This window comes from Scaptodrosophila lebanonensis, unplaced genomic scaffold (assembly GCF_003285725.1).
Source record: "Scaptodrosophila lebanonensis strain 11010-0011.00,11010-0021.00 unplaced genomic scaffold, SlebRS2 tig00000080-arrow-pilon, whole genome shotgun sequence".
Lineage (NCBI taxonomy): Eukaryota > Metazoa > Arthropoda > Insecta > Diptera > Drosophilidae > Scaptodrosophila > Scaptodrosophila lebanonensis.
The window spans coordinates 2753423-2776056 of record NW_022060561.1 but is presented as its reverse complement, the minus strand read 5'-3'; the positions used below and the strand labels follow the sequence as shown (position 1 = coordinate 2776056).

The following is a 22634-nucleotide window of genomic DNA, read 5'->3' as shown; positions in this document are numbered from 1 at the left end:
GTATTAAAGCCTGCTTGCCAAATGTGTGGTCGTTAGCTGTTATGGTTTAAAATTTATCGACGTTCATACAGACAGACGGACAAACAGTCGAACAGATAGACATGCCGATATAGATTGATCTTATTATGCTTATTCTATAAGTACCTATGATAGGGGGGAGTCTGTTCTGCCTATTACATGTATTCAAACTACTGTGAAGTTTTTACACCTTGACTATTTTGCAAAATTTTGAACGATATCTGAACATTTTCATAAATGTTTGATCAATTTTGTGTCAGTGTGTGATGCCAGTATTGTTGTTGTTGTTGTGTTGTTTGCTTTGCTGGCAGCGGCATTGCCTGCAATTGGTCTTTCAGAAACTTTTCGCCCTGTCTGCATCTGTTCAACGCCTCGCTATCTATGTTGCTGGAGATGGTGGTGATGGTAATGGTAGTGTGTGTGTGCGAGTGTTTGTGTGTATGGGTGTGTGCGTGGGTGTGTGTTGATGTGTTTGCTTAATGCAATTAAGCGAAGCGGAAGTAATTCTGCCAACTGCCTGACTCGCGGCCTGGCAGGCACATTCGGCTAATGAATCGTTGCAGTTGCCGCTACGCTCGTCTGTCAAACGGGCTGGGAATAAGACGGAGGTAAGACAATGTGTCGAGCAGGAGCAATGCTGTTGTTGTTGTTGTTATTGTTATTGCAACATTTCATTTCGTTTTTCTTTTCTTGCTATATTTTTTATTATTTTGAAAAGTGTGCTCAAGTTTTAATTTCTTTTTGTTCGCGCAAGTATAGAGCTGCTGTTGTGCTGCCTTTTTGTTTCCGCTCTCAGGTCTGCCAGCACCAAAGCCAAAGTTAACGCCAACGCCAACACCAACGCGAACACTCCTGCAACTGCAACTTGAGGCAAGTGGCTGTTGTTGCTGTTGGTTTTGTTGCCATTTCCTTTGCCTTTTCTTTTGTTTTGTTGACTGCGTCCCGCCGACTGTGGGCTCTTCAGCTTGCGGCTGCCATTATTATTACTGCGGTGTGCATGCTAAAGTGGGCCACAGAATGCAATTTGTTATGCAGGCGACGCGGCTTGGAATTTGATTACCAGCCAGCGAAGGCAACGCCTCCTGGTTTAATACCAAATGCCATAATTATTGTCAGTCCAACACTTTGCCCTTTTTCCCACACACACACACACACACACACACACACACACACACACACACACACACACACTCGCACACTCGCACATACACTCAGACAGCCTGACACTTGCCCGGGGGCCAAGCGCAAAGATTGCACTTTGTTGCAAGTGCTAAAAAGTTGAACAAACAGAACAGCACAGCACAGCGCAGAACAGAAGAGAAGAGAAGAGAAAAAAACAAACAACACCAACAACAACACAGTCTGAGGCAGAGTTCAAACAAACAGGCCAGCAGGCTGTCAGCTCTGCACGCGGCATGGAAGTGAAAAGTGAAGAAAAACTACGGCCATATGTTAACAAAGTTTATGCAACTTTGTAGCTGCCATTTTGTGGCGCAATTCAACTCGTACCGCCACCCCCTTTAAGTGGCAAGCAAGGAAGCCGCCACATGAAACCGACTCCAACTTAATTCACTGCACATCAGTGCAGAGAAGTAATTGAATTGAATTGAATTGAATTGAATTGAATAATATACTATATATACTTGTATATATACAACACATATTGGAAATCAAAGTAAAGAAACAGCGTCCAAAAAAGTGCGTTAATTTCAAAAAAACATTCAAACATTAATGCTTCCAATTAGTAATATCTAACCGTATGCCCATTGACTTTTCTATCTCAATTTGCGGATTGGTTAATTTCACATTATATTCCGCTCGGTTCCCAAAGTCTTCAAATGACATTTCACGCACACGCCCGGTCAGTATTTCATCCATATGATGGCTAGATGGCAGACAGGTTAATCGGCCGACTTTACTGGCCACTGAGCGTTCCATTAGCTTGACCATCGGGGATGCCGTACCGGAGACAATACCCAATATTCGCATATCTTGGTTATACCTATTGGCGAGAAAGCCCCTTTCCGCGACTTGAAATGTATCCTCCTCATCCCCCAATTGGGCCAAGCAGGTTTTATTTGCCGGCGTTATCGGCTGGCCAGTGGCACACAGAATTGTGCCGGTCGCCGGCATCAATGCTTGGGTTGGTGGATAACTCATTTTTTTTAGCACTTTAATTATGATCAGTGAAATATATAGATAAATTGCTAGTATAGAATTTGGCTTTGTAGTTGACACTGACAGTTTATTTTGTGTTAAAAACAATTCAATTTAAATACGCCTACTGCCCTGCTCCAAAACAGAGGCACATTCTAAACAATGTGGGGATCGTTTCTGTCTATTACGAACGCGTTTCCCCTAATTAACCAAATTGTAATTCTCACTCTCTGGGATTTCTGTCCAATTCGCTGTTGTTTTACACTGAAAGGTAGCATTCGGCATAAGTTTACAAAATTTGACAGTTTCGGCAGCGTTCAAAATATTTGCTCGATCACAATCGTTAATTAACACTGGTACTATGCCCAGTATGAATTCTCTTCCTGAATCGGTATAATTTGCAGCAGCTTCGCCATGAATCCTTATTAATTTATTATTTTAACGTTTACGTCAGCGCCACATTTTAGAATTTCACAATTTACTATCAAAACAATAAAAAAAAAATCTATATACATTGCCTTTCCAACTACCTGATTTAAAATAATGTTTCATAGATGGCGCAGCTAACTAACTTGATGTGGGAAGTTCGTATGTTCCCTACTGAATAATACGGATGTGTATAACATAAAACAATAAGTACTTTATTTAAGCTTCGCGCTAGCGGTTGTTCAAGCAAGGTAGACTCCTGGAGATCGATTCGTACATAATATATAACGAACTACCTATTCAAATTAGTTAAGCTTTATCAGCAAAAGATGGCGCTACGTAGAGTTTCCACATTGATATTCATTGAAAGATTAATAGCCACTACCAACAGAATAAACAGTAGTACAAAATATATGTACACATTTCCATTCCAACTGAATATAAACAGACTACCAAATTTGAAATAATGTTTAATAGATGACGCAGCTAACTATTTTGATATTCATTCAAAGTTAAGAAGCCAAGATCAAAACAATAAACGGTCGTACAAAAAATCTATACACATTGCCATTCGTGCTTAATAAAAAGGGACTACCTAATTTGAAAAAATGTTTCATAGATGGCGCAGCTAACATTTTGATAATCATTGAAAATTAAAGCAATAAACGATCGTACAAAAAATATGTACACATTGCCATCTAGATAAATATAATGAATTGAAAAAATTGTTTCATAGATGGCGCATCTAACTATTTTTCATATTCATAGAAATGACAAAAAATTATTGCTGATATTAGGCGTTTAAATGCGATTGGCTGTAATAGATCAGGTTATCTACTATTGGTTTGGTTTTTCAAGTTTTAGATCGTAGCAAACTAAATATATATTAACTAACTGAATTTGGTGTTTTAATGGTTTTCCGCGGCTAATTATTGGGTAATACTGGATAAGCCAAAAGGCTGTTAAATTGGACGTGCAACTCCTAATGCTCTACAAGGCAAATTGCATGCAGCTAAGTGTCGGGGCAGCTAAGCAAATTATCGACAGTTTTTCAATCCAGCAATCCCCCTCTTACATAATATATATCGAACTATCTAATCAAATTAGTTAAGCTTGATCAGCAAAAGATGGCGCTGCGTAGAGTTTCCACATTGATATTCATTGAAAGATTAATAGCCACTACCAACAGAATAAACAGTAGTACAAAATATATGTACACATTTCCATTCCAACTGAATATAAACAGACTACCAAATTTGAAATAATGTTTAATAGATGACGCAGCTAACTATTTTGATATTCATTCAAAGTTAAGAAGCCAAGATCAAAACAATAAACGGTCGTACAAAAAATCTATACACATTGCCATTCGTGCTTAATAAAAAGGGACTACCTAATTTGAAAAAATGTTTCATAGATGGCGCAGCTAACATTTTGATAATCATTGAAAATTAAAGCAATAAACGATCGTACAAAAAATATGTACACATTGCCATCTAGATAAATATAATGAATTGAAAAAATTGTTTCATAGATGGCGCATCTAACTATTTTTCATATTCATAGAAATGACAAAAAATTATTGCTGATATTAGGCGTTTAAATGCGATTGGCTGTAATAGATCAGGTTATCTACTATTGGTTTGGTTTTTCAAGTTTTAGATCGTAGCAAACTAAATATATATTAACTAACTGAATTTGGTGTTTTAATGGTTTTCCGCGGCTAATTATTGGGTAATACTGGATAAGCCAAAAGGCTGTTAAATTGGACGTGCAACTCCTAATGCTCTACAAGGCAAATTGCATGCAGCTAAGTGTCGGGGCAGCTAAGCAAATTATCGACAGTTTTTCAATCCAGCAATCCCCCTCTTACATAATATATATCGAACTATCTAATCAAATTAGTTAAGCTTGATCAGCAAAAGATGGCGCTGCGTAGAGTTTCCACATTGATATTCATTGAAAGATTAATAGCCACAACCAACAGAATAAACAGTAGTACAAAATATTTTTTTAGGGACATTTTAATTTTAATTATGATTTCTTAATTGTAGAAGTTCTTTTAATTTTAGAGTTTTTTGCATGACATCGACTCAAGTCTGTACACTTTGTGGCCAATTTATAATGTGTGAGCATATAATAGGGCATTAATCCACCCAAAAAGTTACCAAATTAAAAGGGAGGAGAGATATGTACATACATACTATAGGTTTGTCGACCATTTGTCGACCAACAAGGGAGCAAGTTTGCAGTAAGGTGACAGTATTTGTTAACTAAGCCAGCCAATCTGCACTGAGCCCACTTATTGCTCACACAGCAGTCCTAAAGCTGTAATATAGGCACACACACACACACACACACACACACACCCCTACACCTTTGCACACTTTCTGGCAGAATTTTAACACGCCTTTGCCATTTGGTTACAGTGCTTCATAATTTAAATGGGCAAACCGAGCAATAATCCTTAATTGCTCATTTTACTTAAGCATATTTTCTTCTGCTCGGGCTGGCCCACGCGCTTTACCTTTTCCATTTCATTTAAAATGCCCAGCGCAAACAAGGTTTACGGCTGAGCTGGGGGAGGGGGGGACCGGCTGCACAGGACTTGGTAGCTCGACCGCCTTTCTGTATGCTACGCCTTCCATTATGCATGTGCCGAAACACTCACACATATATACACACACACATACACACACAGTTTTAGGCCTTTCAGCGAACTGGCGTGTGTATTCACTTTGCTGTTGCACAAAGATGTTGAGCGCTGAGCAGAGGACGACGGATGTGCACTTGCAATTTGAGTACAACGTGGCGTATGCAAAATATTTGCATTGATAAACAGCTTGCAGCGCACTCAAACGCACACACACTCCCACACAAGCCATGCATAGGTGGCACGTGCTGGCAGCTTCGCCCCTGTGGCCATCATAGCGCCACCGCAGCACTTAAAATTTTTCATTTAAAGTTTGTTGAAAAGGCAGCTGTGCGGCGTTCCCTTCTGCCACAGCCAGAGCCACAGCCACAGCCACAGTCTCACCTCTCATCTATGCAAAGGCTTATCGATTGGCATAGCGACACAAGCGACTCATACAGCGCCAAAGAGCCGCGCTGGTATGCAAAGGAATTTGTATTATTATATCTTTTCAATAGCATTCAGTTTCTACACCTCTAGTGGGTGTAGAGTATGCAGGGATAGGGCTAGGCAGCGACATGCAAACAGTGGTTTGAACAGCTCGGCTATTTTTCTTATTTAAGGCAGAAGTGCAAAGCTTTAAATTTATTGCAAAGAAAAGTAAACTCTTGCAACCAAAAGGAGCTAGAAATTGAACAAAGTAAAGAATGTTTTAAAAGTGTACGAACTAGAAGATATGTAAGAAAAGGAAGAAAATTCGAAAGTTATATTTTTAAAAAATCAAAAAACAACTTTTATAAAAAAAATGCAAAGTAGAGAATTAAAGAATTTCCAAAAGTTAATAATAAACCCACTTTTTAACAAATACTAATTTATAAAATAAATACCTTTATATATTATTATGCCTTTATTTTTTATATTTGCATCTTAAGGCATAAAATAAAGCTCCCTAAAGCTGTTGTTTATATTCTAAAAGAAGCTTTAATATAAAATTTAAAGAAGTAGAAACATTAGCGTCTTTTGGATCAACATAATGTTCGCTCTATAATTTTTTCAAGTTGTTCAGCAAGACGGCCAGCTTGGCATCTTTTAAGGGTATAGTTTATATTTTAAAGTAAACTCCAATCAAAAATTCAAAGAAGTAGAGACCCAGCATAGCACTAAAGAAGTTCTAAGACTGTTTAGCAGCTGGAGAAATATTTTTTTGACTAAATCGAAATAAATAAATTTATGAAAAATATATATTAGTATTATCCAGGATTGGAGAAACAACAGCGTCTCATGGAACAATATAAAGCTTGTTTATATTTGAAAAAAAAAAAACCCAATAAAAAATTCAAAGAAGTGGATATCCAGCATAGCAGTAAAGAAATTCTAAGAGTTAATAATAAATCCGCGGTTAATAGCTAGACAAATATTTGTTTGACTAAATCGAAATAAATACATTTTATATAAGAGATATATTAGCGTCTCATGGAACAAAATAAAGCTCCCTCTGCAGATCCTATCCCTTCTGCGGGGAAGCATTGAGTTCTCAGCACCTACTTGGCCCCTTCTTCCCTTTTAGAATCTCCCTCACTTGTTGACATAAAAAAAATAAACAAAAATTAAACCCAACCCTGTAAAAATAATTAAATTAACATCGAGTCGAAGGCCCTAGTAGCTAGCACTCGCTAATCTAATATTAAGTTTACTATAAAATACAAGATTTAATTTGTTGAAATAAAATAAAATAAAAGTTCCCTCTTTAGCCGATCAGGCAGTTCTTTGTATTTGAAATTGTTAGCCCTAATTTACAAACTGCTTTTAAGCCACTGTGCAGCAGTCGTTAGCTAAAGGTTAGGGGTGTTGAATTTATTGATTTATTAACTGCACTGAAATGAAAGGGCAGTCTATTGCCTGCCTGCCTGCCTGCCTGCCCTTCACCGAGCAGGGCACAGCACAGTTGCACCTCTCTGGCATGCAAGTAATATATAGTTGTATTTGCACAACAAGAGGAATACTCGTACTCACAACTTTCTCTCATTTCTCAACTTTTTTTTGCTAATAAAAACGCAGAGCGACCTTCGCAGGCCGGGGTCTGCAGCAACTGTAAGCCCTTTCATGCAATTAAATTGCGCAATTGCCTGCAAGTATGACTACAATATGTGCAATGGGTGAATGGGCAAAAGCAAGTGACATGCCAATGAGCTGCCAGGCAGACAGCCAGACAACCAGACAGCCAGACAACCAGAATGTTTGCCTGCCTGCCTGCCTGCAATTTTTTATTACGCCTTCAAGTCGTGATGGCGCGCTTCATTGAGCAGCAGCCAGGCAGCCAGCCAGCAGGCAGGCAGGCAGGCAGGCAGCAAACAACAAATAACAACAGCAATGCATCATGCATATAAACGCAAATAGTACAACTGTATTGTTGTGTGAGTGTCTCTGTGTACAAGTATGTTTGCCTACTTTTCAGCGCACGCCCTGCATTTATTGCCATGCAATACGTATACGCCGCGTATGCCAAACTGCAAGTCAAGTTGCTTTCAATAGCAAATTTCGTGCACTGCATGCTGAAAAGTGAACACACACACACACACAAATAGAATTAAGCGAACATGCAGCAACACTCACTCGCCGGCTGACTGACTGACTGACTGACAACCCCCTTTACAATTGTCAGTTGTAGACGACTTCTACCGTTACATGTAACTAGGGAAAACAATTTAATGATGTTGTCCGTTTTGTAACCATTCATAAGGCTGTCGTCTGTCTGTCTGTGCGTCCTTTCCCCACTCACTCCCTGTTTCCTCGCTGTCTCCCCCCCTGTCTGTTCGTCTTGTCAATGCGAAATTCAATAGCCACCAAGCGCCAACGTGTCGTACATTGAACCATGCCTCTACTCCCGTTGCTGTTGTTGCCACATATTTTGCCCAACAAGTACATGTATCAGTGCAATTGTTGCTTCAACTTGTGCGCCTCCAGGATTTATTGAGCGCCAACTTAAACACTACTACTCGGCATGCTGCATAATTAATGCCAACTCAATGCGGATTTGCAATCGAAATCAATTTTTACAAAAGCCTCCATATTTCTTCTTGTTCTTTCGTTTGTCTTTAAAGCGAAAGAGTTGTGTAAATCGGCCATTTCTGGGCAGACCTGACAGTCATTTACTGTTTGCCAGTCAGTTGTCCAACTTTAACTTTGGCTTAAAGCCATGTTGCGACATTAGTTTCGGCTTCGGCCTATTGACAGCTGTGCTGCCCCTTTATTTACTCAACTTTTATCTTTTCTCTTCTGCTGCGCTTCGTCTTAATTAAACGTAATTAAAAAGTTAGCTTGACACGCATTTGTTGAGTGCTGCAGGAATGCTCGCCTGCATTTCCTCCAAAAAAAAAAAACAAAGACAAAATTAATAAAAAAAATAGGAGTAGCAGACAGCAGCCACAACAGGCCACAGCTAAAAGCTAGTACTTGGCTAATGGCGTAAAGTTAGCCAAGTTTTGCGACTACTATGGCGACGACCACAGAACCTTTTTGCTTTTTATGACTCGCCATGCCCCTTTATGGTCACTTCTGAGAAATTTTTGCGCATAATTAGATAAAGTTCTATGGAAAAGTTTTCACAGTAAATGTGCGACCTGTGCACAGCACAGCACAGCCTTTGGCAAAAGTTACGCATAAAGGAAATATATGTATGATTAGATATTTTTGGGGGCGCACAACCGTTAAATTTTACGACCATACTCATATGGAGGCAATCAACTTAGTTACGCGCAAACGATGTCTGCAATTCCAAATATTATTATTTAAAGGGAAGAGCATATGTATTTTGCTGGGAAATTATTTATTTTTCAAATACATTTTGTATAAGTTTGCTTTATGATGGGTGGTAAGTGGCATTCAATAGTTAAGCTGTTCAGAAAAGACATATTCTGCGTGAAAACTTATTATAAATTATTAGTTATTAGTTACAACAAAGAGAGATATTTTATTTGATTTTGAAAAGATTGTAAAATGTTTGTTCAAAAAATGTATTATTTGATTGCAATTGAATTATTTTACCTATTTATTTTATTTGTATATCAACAAACAATGATTGTCTATATAAGGAAACAATATAAAAGCTATAAAAAGTCTTAATAGAAGAAATCTAATCAAATTACAATAATATCTCCGACTCGGTGAGGGGGAACATTATTTGCCCCGACTTACAGCCAATTGTGGTCAGATGCGTTAATAGATCTACCAACTAAAAAAGAAAAATCTTAACAATGAAAATGAAAAATATATGCGCAAAAAAAGGGGAGAAAATGTGCACGAGGGGGAAGATATTTCAAAAAACTCCAATTCAATGCAGAACAATTTTTTTAAAATTATACTGTTATATTTACAATTTAAATTAAACTTATAGTTAAATACAAATGCAACTTAAACTAGGTGCTCAGTCTTAATTACAATTTAACATTTATAATTTATATAAATCTATTGAGAAGGTGTGACCTTTTCAGCCTCCTTCTCACTATTCTTCTTCCTTTTCTTCGCCGTTTCAGCAGGTCCCCGGAGGGCGAAGATAATTCAACAAACTCCAATTCAACAATGGCTTCAACTTTACTTCGGTTTGAAATGATTTGCAAATAATAATAGGAGTTGTTGTGATAAGCTGGCGAAGAAGATCGTTAAAAATTGTATTTGCCAGCGCTGTTAAGTGTCATGTGGCGGATGGAATTCTATTTTGTTTTTGGTTCATTTAGCAATGATCGGTTTTTTATGACGCTGTTTTGCTGGTCAGCTATACTCGTAGTTTATGGCCCAATTGCCACACCTGTCAAGCAGCAAACAAGCAGCCTCCCTGCCTCCCTGCTGCCCTCCCTCCCTAGTCAGTCAAATCATCTATGAAGTTGTGGACGCGTGTCTGTTTATGGCTTTCATTTCTTCTCCCTTCATTTTCGTATATATTTTCGCATGTATAGCATTCATATAGATGTACTATACATGTATACATATATGCATATATGTATGTATATTTGTTAGGTTATGGCTCGTAAATATTTTATGCGAACGCCATTCTGGGCTATTGATTTGTTAGCGCAGACGATGATTTGTGCTTCAGTTTATTGTCCGGCCATTGGCCAGAGCGTCGCTCAAGCGCACATGGCGCCTTGGCCGTACAGGATTTCAGTGGGGTGGGGAGGGGGATTACCCCTTTTACACTGATGGACAAATGACGGCTTTGGCTTGCTTAGAATTTCAAGCATGAAAGTAGTAGGGATAATATCTCTACTTCTCAAGAAATAAGTAAATTAGAAGTCAAATAGTATAGCAACAATAAAAGAAAATTTGTAAATTTATTTTTCGAATGAAATATAAATAGAAAAGGAAGGTTCCATTAAATGAATAGCTTTTTGGAATGCTTGAGGAACAAAAAGGGGAAACTGTAAAGCGATAGGGGAAAATAAAATGTAAAAATTAAATTCAAATGAAGAGGCAGTCCCTGCTGTGATTAGAGAGTTTGCAAGAGATGTTTAAAGGGATATGTTGTTAAGCTTGTATGTACTATTTATATAAATATATACATTTATATAAATATATGTATATATATATTAGGTGATCTGGTGTGCCTCGCTACACTAAGTACTTTGTGGACTCTTCACATTTCACAATATAATCGTCTTCTTGTGGACAAATCATCGTATTTTCTATTAATAATGCTTTTATGCGACTCTACTAGCTACAAATAACATTCAACGCATTTTCCGATTTACCCTCAGCCTTCAGTAGTCTCGAACGAATAGATATAATAAATTAGTATTTCAGCCTTTTCCAAATCATAATTGAATACTTCTTCTTATAACATACACAATTTCGTTCAACACTTTAAGAACTAACTGGACGCTCTATTCAGTCTGCATTTTTATTCAGTCTTTGACATACATATCCAAAACATACGAAGAAATTTCTGAAAATATTAAGCAAAAAGTAAAATGGATACCTTAGATCCAAAAAATAAATAATTGAGAGAAAAACTATCCTATGTTTTAAGTTAGACCAAATTAAAGATACATCTGAAATTTGAGGACAAACATCGTGACACGATGTATATATAAATATATAGATAAATATAGAGAAACAGAGGAAGTGAGAAATATCAATATATTCAGAGCGTAAAACCCGAAAACAATTCTGCATAACATACTCAGTCTGATGATAAATAGTTTATAATTGATGTGAGAGGAGCAGAAGAGTTGAGACGACCGGAAATGAAGTAAATAATCAATTACATAAGAAAGACAACACCGAACGATAAATTATAGGCTGGTTAGACACAAGCTACAAATTAAATTCAAATGCCAAATGAAAATCTAATTGACTTACAGATTTGTAGCAATAGTAATCAAAAGTCAAAGCACAACCACTTACGATGAAGTGTTCGTGTTGAAAGCTGATATATTAGCTGGCATATTAGCGAAGATATGTGCAGCCCTTTTGGAAATTCTCATCGTTCGGTTATGGTTATCGGATTTCGAATGCTACTGAAATGTTTAGGCAAGAAAATCTTAGCACAAACATATATAGACTTTACTTGGTGGTATTAAATGAGTGACTTAGCTACATTTATAGACTTTAAAGTTTTAAATTTTAAAATCTTATTGGGTACAGTATTCAGAAGCCTCGATGACATAGTTCAACCTCCATCTCGTCGCTATCTGTGTGGTAGTAGGCCCAATTGTGCAGCGCCTCCAACAAGCCGTTGGCTTTCACTTTGCTGCAGGCTGGAGTGTCAAAACGACTTTATATCAACGTTAATTGATGGCTTTAATGCACACAACGTGTACCTGGCAGCCAACCAGCAGGGCTCACCTGACTGCTCTCTCTCTTTCTCTCCCTTTCTCGCTTTGGCCAACATGGCAGCCCTTTTGACAATGATTTTAATGCCTGTCAGCGTGTTGTGAAAAATTCAACGAAGCATAGACATATTGCTATCATTTTTACCCCCATTTTTTCCCTTCCTAATTTAGTTGCCAGGCAGGCAAGCTGGCAAGCTGGCAAGGAACGAGGCAACGAGGCAGCCAGCCCTCGCACTTCAATTACTTTAATGAAGGTGGCGGGAGGGCTCCTTGCAATGTGTTGCATGCAACATGCCGCAAATGTCTTAAGTGCCTCTGGCGTCGACGTCGACACTTTGATGGCACTCGGCTGTTGGTTGTGCCATAGCTTAAGGGTTACGAGAATATACGTATATTTTGTTGCAGGCGCGCGCACGTGTTGAGGTTTTGTGTCTTCCAACTGGGTTGTCGTGCTTTTTTGGGTGAAGGTCATTTTAATTTATTGCTGAACTTGGCAGCCATCAGTTGGTTGCCTTCCCTTGGCCGCTAGCCCACTCCTGGGGCATTGCAAATGAATGCCAAATGAAATGTTTAAAGTCCTTTTGGCGCTTACAATAACAATGATTGCGATGACGATGACGATGACACTGCGGCTACAGATAACAACGTTTATGAAATTACGAGTGAAACAATCAAAACGCCAACTCTTAAGCCAACGACACAAGTGCAGAAATCGCAGAAATGGCAGAAGGCGCAAAAGCAAAAGGAAAAGCTGCCCATAAATGTGTCAAGGTCTCTGAAGCGCAAGCTCTTGGATTTGAATATGAAAGTCAGCGCATGCTCTTATCCCGCCCCCAAAAGCAGCAGCAAAGCGAACGCGAAAGGACGAAGGTGGTGGTGGTGGTGGTGGTGGTGGATGTGGAGGCAAGGACCAAAGCAAGCACTCATAAAACAGACATAAAATGAGATTTCTAGCGCAAAAGCCGCGAATTGCAACCCGGCCGCATTTAATTTAATTCCGTGCCAGGCAGGACCAAAAAGGTCACAAGTAAATGGCCGAATGGCTTATTGTGCTCAGCACAACGCTGTTAGGGCAAGTTCAAAGGGCATGCGATGGGCAGCAGGTGGATATGAGTTGCAGGTGGATACGAGGGAGAGAGCATACTTGTAGAAGCAGCGTGCATTGTGTCTGACGCGGAATAATGATGAATAAAGATGAGCTGCGTTTGTAGAGCAAAACTAAAAAGGCTTTCAAAACTTTCTGATAATTAAAATATGCAATTCATTACTCTTTTATTATGGCATCAAGCTGTAAAAAGTTATTCCACAGCAGCGTTTAATTTAACCCCCCAAATTAGGGGTTCCAATACGCTGCGGGAATGCTAAACTTGTGGTAAAGAAGTTTCTCATACTCTTAGAGGCTAGCTGTGCTAGGAATGAGGAATACCCTTTCGAAACTTATGTCACTTCTAATAAAATCGGATATAAATAAAGACTTTTTGGAGAACGGAACCAAGCCAGCTAGCATTTAAGCTAAAAGAAATAAGAAGATCTAGGTGTATATGTGGAGGGGAGAAGCTTCACAAAATGGCGGCCAAGTAATCAGTTCATCTGCTGTTATCCACTTTGTTTTTGGAATTAATTACATTTTTCAGTAATGCCTATGGCTATGGGTGATTTTCTAAGAAGAGTGACGCTGCCGACGCGAGCAGCGCTCTTTTAGCTAACAGCTGTAAGCGACGGCCGCAGCTAACAGCCACTGTTATAGTTGCAGCCGCAGCTAACAGCCACTGTTATAGTTGCAGCCGCAGCTAACAGCCACTCTTATAGTTGCAGCCGAAGCTAACAGCGCGCTGCCGCATAAACAATAGGGAAGAAATTATCTTCAGCGAGGCGTTGACAAAATGGGAGAAACGAACGACGTCTTTGTCAAGAAAAGCCTAGAAGTGAGGGTAATGAACCTATTAGTGAACTGTTAAGGTAAACTTGCGAAAAACTCATGACAAAGTACGGATTGAGGTTAAGTTAGATTAAGTTGGCGTTACCCGAAACTATTGGAACTTTGTGATGTTGCAGTCGATTAAATTTATCCTCCTTCTACGCATTGAATCTGAATTGCAGTTAAGTCCTCCAGAAACTTGATGAAGTCGGATTTGATGGATAAGTGAACAAATATGAACAAGAAAATGTGTTTAAAATTTCACTTATTGGCAGCATTTTTCTTAAAAAAGCCTACAGTCCTAACACCAGTTAACAACACCTACTTAGTCGACAGAGCTCTATAGAACTTATTTTTTATTTATTTATAAACTTTATCCAAGTAAAAGATTACTATTAAGTTATTGCGCTTGTCAATACATATTTATGTCTAATTTAATTTAGTTTTTTTATATATTATTATATTTACATATATTTATTTTATATTTTATTATTATTTAATTACAACTTTAATTAATTTTTATTTGTTGTTGAGCATTGTATTTGAAAATGTTTGTTTTGTTTTGATACTTGAATTGAATCAACCCATTAGCGTATTTACGCAAGTATAACCTGCCTATTATTGATAAATATCAGCACTGATTGTTAATGTATACGCCAAATAGATATCTGAAGCGTACAGTAATGCTAGTTAGATTAATACATTTTCTACTACTCTTTAAAGTGCAGAAATCTCATGGCCAAAGCTTTTACGTTTAAAGCAGCTGTAAAGAATAAAGCACGTCACATTAAATTCTGCTCCACCAATGCCAGTTAATTAGCGAATTAGTTCAAGATTCTTCGTGCCTAAAGCCATTTACAATATTGCCTGTTCGCTTTCTGGCTCTCTCTCTTGCTTTCTAAGAAACCACATTTTGTTTTGTTGCCATAATCACAAAAGTAAGATCACGTGGCGTATGAACAATGTGCATTCATTATTTGCTGGCATTGCTCATACGCAGCGCTGTCTCCGACATCTCCGAGTGCCTTGGCTGGTCTTTTGAAAATGATTTCTTTTTGAGCAACCTGCGCTTGCAAGCCTGCTGATGAAATAATGAGACATTTTTTGCCATACATTTAAAAAAAAAAAGAAAGGGTTGCAATTGTTGCCTGCCATAAGGCGCTTTTTCACATACACACACACATACACAGACGGACATGCACACGTGCATGTGATTTATGTGTGTGTACAATAAAATGTCTTGTCAACATTTCATAACTCACTTTGTATGCCAGAGTCGTTTCCCTCCCGAGCTCTTCGGGCCTCCGACTGTTTGTTTGACTGTTTGTCGCTTTGTCTGACTGTCTGTTTGCATGTCTGTCTGTCTGTTTGTCCGTTCTGTCTGCTCCCCCCAATGCTTGCAATGGCTCTGGTCTTGTTTGTTGCGTTGGTGGGCCTCCTCCCGGACACCTCGCTGTACTCGTATGTGTGAATAGCAACAAACAGACACGCACGAACACGACTGTCTGTCTGTCTGTCTGTTTGTCAGGCAACCAACCGAAGCGGTCTGGAAACTGGGGCCCAGACTCGGAGTCGTCTGCCTTTAGAGCATTGGGTGTGCTGTGCGTGTGTGTCTCATTTGTAACTGTAAATGTACAACGTGTAGTAATAAAACATTTTTCATATACCAACTCGTATGTAAGTTTCACACTCTGTCCACAATATATGTATTTTTCTTTTTCTCTTGTCTCTGTTGTTGTTGCTGTTGCGCCTTTTAATGATAATGTTCCTGCTGATGATGCTGATGATGATGATGTCTTTGTAATGATAAACAGCAGTCAGTTAGTCAGTCATGGCCATGTGCTGGTCATTTGCGTTCATGTGTTAATCAAAGGCGCCCACTTAAAGCATTTCCCACATTTCCCACATTTCGGGGCACACTTTAACATTTCCTTTTTAGAGACGAACACAATTAGAACTTGTGCTGTAATATTATATTGCCTTAAATGCTGCCATTCGAATGAATTAAGAAATCTTTGTTAACTTTATTTTGTGAAGAGCGATGAAGTCAACAGATTATTTTACATATTTTCTGCCGCTTTATTGTAAACAATGTTTAATCAACAGTTTTTCCGCGATTGCAAATGCGTTGCTTTTCAAACACTCTCATTATTAAAGTAGACTTTGCTGTATTTTTCATTAAATGAGCGGTATTTTTATAAATTTAGTAGCAGCCCCACCATAAAAAGCAGCCATTTGCAATACAAGTATAGTATAAATGCATGAAGATAGCGATCTTTAATATTACATTTTAATTAAGGGAGACCAGAATCAGGTTCAGTATAAATATAAATAATATATATAAATAATATAAATATATATTTATTTATTTATATTCATATTTATTCAAACACTCTCATTATTAAAGCAGATTTTGCTGTATTTTTCATTAAATAAGCTGCATTTATATAAATTTAGTAGCAGCCCAACAATATTTGCAATACAAGTATAAATGCATGAAGATAGCTAAGTACGATCATCAATATTCCATTTTAATTAAGGGAAACCAGAATCAGATTCAATATCAGCCATCAACTAGGCAATCTAGTTAGAAGACTAAGTATATATTAATTAAGGTTTTCTTTTCCATTTTTCATTAATATTTAATAATTGATTTAAGCTGCACTATCCACTTGATATATATGTATGCCATATATCTATGCTATATATATATTTATATATATATATATTTATATATATTCATATCTCAGATGAAAATATATTTGATTTTTTTTTAATTAAGGGAAATATTTGTACTTGGTTTTATCGCTTTTTCTCAACTATAATTATGTAATTAGATCGTTCGCTAAATTAGATAAGCCCTAGCGTTGAAACTACAAGTACAACGAGATTGGAATACTCTACGCTGGACAATGCTGCTAAAATAGTGTCTAAGTGGTAAGAGTATTTAAGCAGCTAAGAGAACTTGCTGGCGAAAGGAAATAGTCAAAGAGTAACTAAAATTATGCACATATTTCACTTAGGACTGATCAGTAAAAGCTTTAAAATGAGCGCCATTAAGGGGGAATGTCTGCCAAATGATTACAATTTTAACATTTCCCTCATATTTTTTGTTTATTTATCATTTATTGTTACTTGCATTCAACTCTGTTTGTTTTCAATTATTTCAAGTGCCCGCCCATTAGGTTGGATGGCGAGGGAAGGCGCTAAGCGTTAGGAAAACCCACACAATTGATTAAATTTTACTGTCGACAGGTGTGTGCTCCAAGAGCTCGTTTTGCCAGCCATCTTATGCGCCTTTATAGATATTTCTCCCGTTCTGCTTCGCTCCCTTTCGTATTGTCTTTCTCTCTCTCTCTCTCTCTCTGTGTGTGTGTGTGTGTGTGTGTGTGTGTTCCACAAACTGGCAATTTTTATGTTTATCGCAAATGACATTTATGCTTCCCAATGGCTACATTTTATATCAAATTGAAATTGCACAACAAACATTTTCGGGCCAACTAGGCGAGTGTCTGTCTATCTGTCTGTCTCTGTCCCGCCCCCAACTCGTGTGGTTTTGCATGAAGGAGGAATTCAGTAACGCCCCCGAACAATGACAAAGTGATTTTTTAATGACAGTTTGATAAGTGTCTCTGGGCGTGCGGGACATGGCCGTCTGTCCGCTTTGGTCCTGCTGTCTGCTCAGATGGTTGCCTGCATTAGATGGATTGTGCAATGAAAAATTGAGAGCATTTCTAAAACGTAGAGATTTTATTTTATTTCTAAAATTGTGTGTACGAGGGTAGAGCGAGAAGTTACCCAACGAAGTGCTAGCCAGCAAGTTAAATTTTAGACTAGTGTTGCGAAGCACTTTCTCTGACTTTGTTTTAGCTTTAGTTTAGGAGTAAAATGAGCAGAAATGTAAACTATTTTTAATCTTAGACTCCTACTGCATAGCACTTTCTCTCATTTTGCATATGCTTATGTTTTAATGAATTGTTATAATTGCTTTAAATTGTGAGCAAAAACTTAAATTATTTTTAATCTTAAGTGCAAAGCACTTTCTCTGACTTTGTTTTAGCATTTGCTGTAATGAATCAATAATATCGATTTAACAAGGAATAATATGAGATTACATTTTTTAAAATCTTAGACTCCTATTGCAGAGCTTCTTTTTGACTTGGTTTTAGCTGATATTTTAATGAATCAATAATATCGCTCCTAAAAGGAATATTATGGGCAGAAAATGAACATTTTTTTAATCTTGGACTGCACTTTTTTTGGCTTTGTTTTAGTTGATGTTTTAATATATTGATATACTTGTAATCACTCTAAATAGGAATATTTTGAGCAGAAAAGGAAAATATATTTAATCTTAGACTCCTATTGCAAAACACTTTCTTTTAGTTTGCTTAAAGCATATGTTTTCATGAATTGATGTAATCGCTTTAAAATGGAATAATTTAAGCAGAAAAAACAAATTATATTTTATATATAATCTTAGACTCCTATTGCAAAGCACTTTTTTTGACTTTGTTTTAATAAATCGCTTTAATTGCTTTAAGAAGGAATAATTTAATAATTTTTTAAATCCTAGACTCCCATTGCAAAGCACTTTTTTTGACTTTGTTTTAATGAATCGCTTTAAAAAGGAATATTATGATCAGAAAATGAAAATATTTCCATTTAAACATTTTATTTACGTGCAAAATTTATATTAAATTTTATTTAATAATGCCATAAATTAGGGTTTCGCCGAGAAATTATTGCCGGCAAATAAAATTACATTGTTGGCATGCCACGAATTTCAACAACTACAACAATGCGGCACTAAGCTATTGTCGCACAAATAAATACAAATTCCAATGCCACCCTCCATCACAAACCATCCATCCAACCCCTTCCAGAACACGGTTCTCACGCCTCAAGCCGCACATTTGGCAGCAGCGTAAAAATATCATTCAATTGTCAGCACTATAAATGTGTGTATGTGTGTGTGTGCATGTGATCATAAATCATGCACACACACACACACACACATACGTTTATCTGTATGTATTTATACGTATGTGCTGAGAGAGCAAATAACTAAAAATAATGCAAAACAATAAAGAGTAGAAGGATGTTAAAGCAGCGGCACCAGGAGCAGACATTGCGGCGCAAGGTGAGCAGAAACAACAACAACAACCACAACTACAAAAACAAGAAGAAAAAGAAACTGAAGCAACCACACAAAGCACAGGCAAAGGCAAAGGCAAAGTCAAAGGCAAAAGGGCTAAGGCCAGGATGTGGCGCCCTGAAGACGCCAGTGTGTTAGCGCGTGTGTGGCACACAAATACAATGCGAGTTAATAATTTATATATTTATGCCGTTGAAGCGTAAAACGAAGTTGAGAAACCAAAACCAAAGCCAAAGCTAAAGCCAAACCCCTTCCCCTACAACCGCACGCCAAAAGATAATACAATACAATGTACATATAAAATAAAAATAACATAATAAAAGAGCGAGCATGCGGTCGCAAGTTGGGAAACCCACTCAGCCCAACACACACCGACAATATGGTTAAGCAAACGGTCGCTATAAATCGAATTCCCTTTTTTTTTTCAACTCGTATCTTCATATAACTCTTATAGCTATAAGTGTGTGTAGAATAAATGTTAGTAGCTTTTGTATAAAATATTAGTAAAATTCTATCTATTTCGCATCTAAAAATTAAATTATTTTTTACATTTTTGATCCACAATGTTTAAATGTTTATAAGTATTCCATATACCAGTATACAGTTTGTAAAATTTAACCTCATTTAAAGCTGTATGTACAATTAATGTGTCTGCCATAGATAGATCGTTCTTTAAAAGTCATTTTTTATGCTCAACCTCTATTCGAAGTCTTTTATCAAATCAAAACAATTTTTGAAGTAAAACAAGAAGTAAAGAAGATGTGTGAGAATCGCCAATTCTTGTGTTTTTCGAGTTTTCCAGGAATATTTTTAATGCGAATTAGAACTGGTTTGTCTGAGGCGTTGTCTTGAAAGCTGGATCTTAAAACATTGCTGACGGTGGGTTTTCTATTCGAAATCTATTTTTTAGCGGATTTTATAGGTTTTTAAGGCAGCGTTTCTAGGCATTTTCTTATAGGTTGTATTTTTGTAAGTTTTATAAATATTTCCTGGCGGATTTTTAGCGAAATATCTAACTCTTTTTCGAGCTACTTATAATTGTTTTTCTAGCCATTTGATAGCGGGGTTTCTAGCTGTTAATAGTGGTTTTTAAAGCCATTAAACATTTTTTCTAGCTATTAATGAATAATTATAAATGCTTCTCACCCATATCGAAATACAACTATTTAATTCAATACAACCATAAAGTTTTACTTCTATCGCTTGCTGCCCTGACACACGTATTTCTTTTATTTTATTTGATATCTAAGAACTAGCAGCTTGAAATATTAAATAGTGACAATTATCCTTTATTATTTTCCACATATGTACAATTTCTGCTCACTGCAGTAGGAAAGATTATAATCTCCAGGGAGGCCAATAGCCGAGATCCAATACGAGCCATTTAAGCTATTTGCTTCCACATATTTCGCAATAGCTTCAATCTCTTCGCGTTTGCGGATTATGGCCAACGGAGACTTCCTGGCCTTGCAACGTTTATTGGCCACAAGCCAGCTTACCTTTAATATTGCAATTCGGATCATTTGTTATTAAGCTCAATAGCGACGAGATTTACTGTCTCATTGCTGAAATAAAAACTACGACCGGCCAGCTTTACAGAATCTGTCAATTCGTGTACGAGCACTGTACTTGCCGCTATCACAATAAATAACTGCCACATTCTGAGTGCACAAAGATCCTTTTAGCAACTGGGTGTGAAATTTGCGATTCACACCCAATTCGCAAACAAATCCAATTGAGGCGAATCTGTGGCAAATGCAAATGTGTTTGGTCGCATTTGTTTCGTTCACGCAATTGAATTTAATTAACTAATTTCGCACATAATGTGCTTATTTGCAAACTAATTTCTTAATGACGTTCGATTTTTGTTTTCCTCCATCTGCCCGTCGAACAGTTTATCAAAAATCCTGTATTTTAGAGGAAAATGTAAGGCTTTGTGAGATCTGTTTTAAAATGGAAATGGATGCCATGCTTAGAATATTTCCAAAAACTTAAATGAAGCTTTAAAGTAATTGAATTTTTTATTTATTTATTTATTTGTTTATTAGTTCCTAGTGATACAAGAAAATTTCTTAAATATTAATGCACTTTTTTCTTTTTATCAATTGTAAAAATTGTAAATTGTAAAAAAAGAAAATCCCCAAATTTTTTGAACTTTTTGAAAAGCTAGATATATGTTTTAACTGCTGCTAACATTTTGGATTTCTTTGAAACGTAATTTTTGAAAGAAAAACTGCTAGATATTGACTTTCTATATAATAAGTCTAATAACTTATGCTTTAATATGTAATGAAATGAATAATTTGATGAAATCTTCAGTAAGTAATGCTAAACGATTTCCAATATTTGTAATGCGTTGATATTTGATTTGAAAATGTTCGACAGGAAAATCGACTTTCCTATGTTGAAATTATTTTGAAACATATCAACAATTTGTAACAAAGCTTCGTGATTTTTTTGTTGGCATTATTGTATTTCTATAGTAGTGGAAAAAATAATGGAAACGGCATTTATTTTTTCAAAAAACAGGGACGATATTTAGCAAAAAATGCAGAATGGTTAATAATCCTAAATTTGTGAAATTTCACTTTTATTTATTTATTTAATAAATCCTCTAATTTATATTATATTATAAAAAATTAAACTAAAGACATATAAAAATATTACGTAATATATGGGTCGGTTTCAAGTTTTTAAAAATTATGCTGACACTACAAAATGTTAGTTATAAATAACCTCAATATTCATATACAAGTATTGTTAATTTCTTGTAACTAATTTAATAAATTCAATTTATGTTCTTCAGATTAGACTATGTCGTTTATATTTTTTTCCAATTAAAAAAGATAAAAGACTTTTTATCGAAAACAAAATTTTCACAAACAAAATGTTTAAGCATGTTAATTGATAAATATTTATTAAAAATATTTTCATTCCGAAATATCAATTTATGAGGAAAAAAATTTGAATAAACGAAGAAAATGACGTCATTTCTATTACTTTTGGAACTAAAGCTTAGCAGTTTAGAATATTGACTTATGATTCTGTTATAATAAACGATTCAGCAAACCAATATGCTTTTGGAATACTTAACAATTTTCATCTGCATTGTTAAAGCACTTAAAGAATTCTCTACAAAGTGATTTTAATGTTAGGAACATAATTTATTTTAGGCAACTGTGTGCATAAACAATTGATAACAAATTTGTCCTGCCATGCCAATAAGGCACAAATGAACCCTTTTTTGGCATTGGAGGGCACGCTACACGCTGAGTAGCTCGGCGCATAATTAATATAGACACTCGAAAGAGTGTACAACGCCAAGACTAATTTGGCAGAAGCGTAGGCGCTTGCATTCTGCACATAAATCACCTTGAATGTAACTGTACTGCTGACTGAGGCTGAGGCTGAGGCGGAGACTGAGGCTGTAAGTGGACGCTGGACCAGGGGGAGTCCTGTCCATTGGAAGGCAGCCGACTGCCTAACTGAGCTGCTTTT

At 36.7% G+C, this 22634-nt stretch overlaps 3 protein-coding genes across 3 annotated transcripts in view; 1 reads left to right on the top strand and 2 right to left on the bottom strand.

The window, feature by feature from the left end:
- Nucleotides 1-22634, top strand: part of LOC115625659 (alpha-ketoglutarate-dependent dioxygenase alkB homolog 4) — a 184139-nt gene that overhangs the window by 88997 nt on the left and 72508 nt on the right. The gene's annotated exons all lie outside the window — the stretch shown is intronic.
- The window catches only part of LOC115625657 (acetylcholine receptor subunit alpha-type acr-16), a 142284-nt gene that overhangs the window by 80688 nt on the left and 38962 nt on the right, over nt 1-22634 (bottom strand). The gene's annotated exons all lie outside the window — the stretch shown is intronic.
- Nucleotides 1635-2205, bottom strand: LOC115625661. Its single transcript, XM_030520792.1, has one exon. The coding sequence runs from the start codon at nt 2176-2178 to the stop codon at nt 1747-1749; it is 432 nt and encodes a 143-aa protein (XP_030376652.1). The 5' UTR covers nt 2179-2205; the 3' UTR covers nt 1635-1746.

Coding starts and splice junctions, on each gene's coding strand:
- LOC115625661 (XM_030520792.1), bottom strand. CDS start 2,178: ATGAGTTATCCACCAACCCAAGCATTGATGCCGGCGACCGGCACAATT.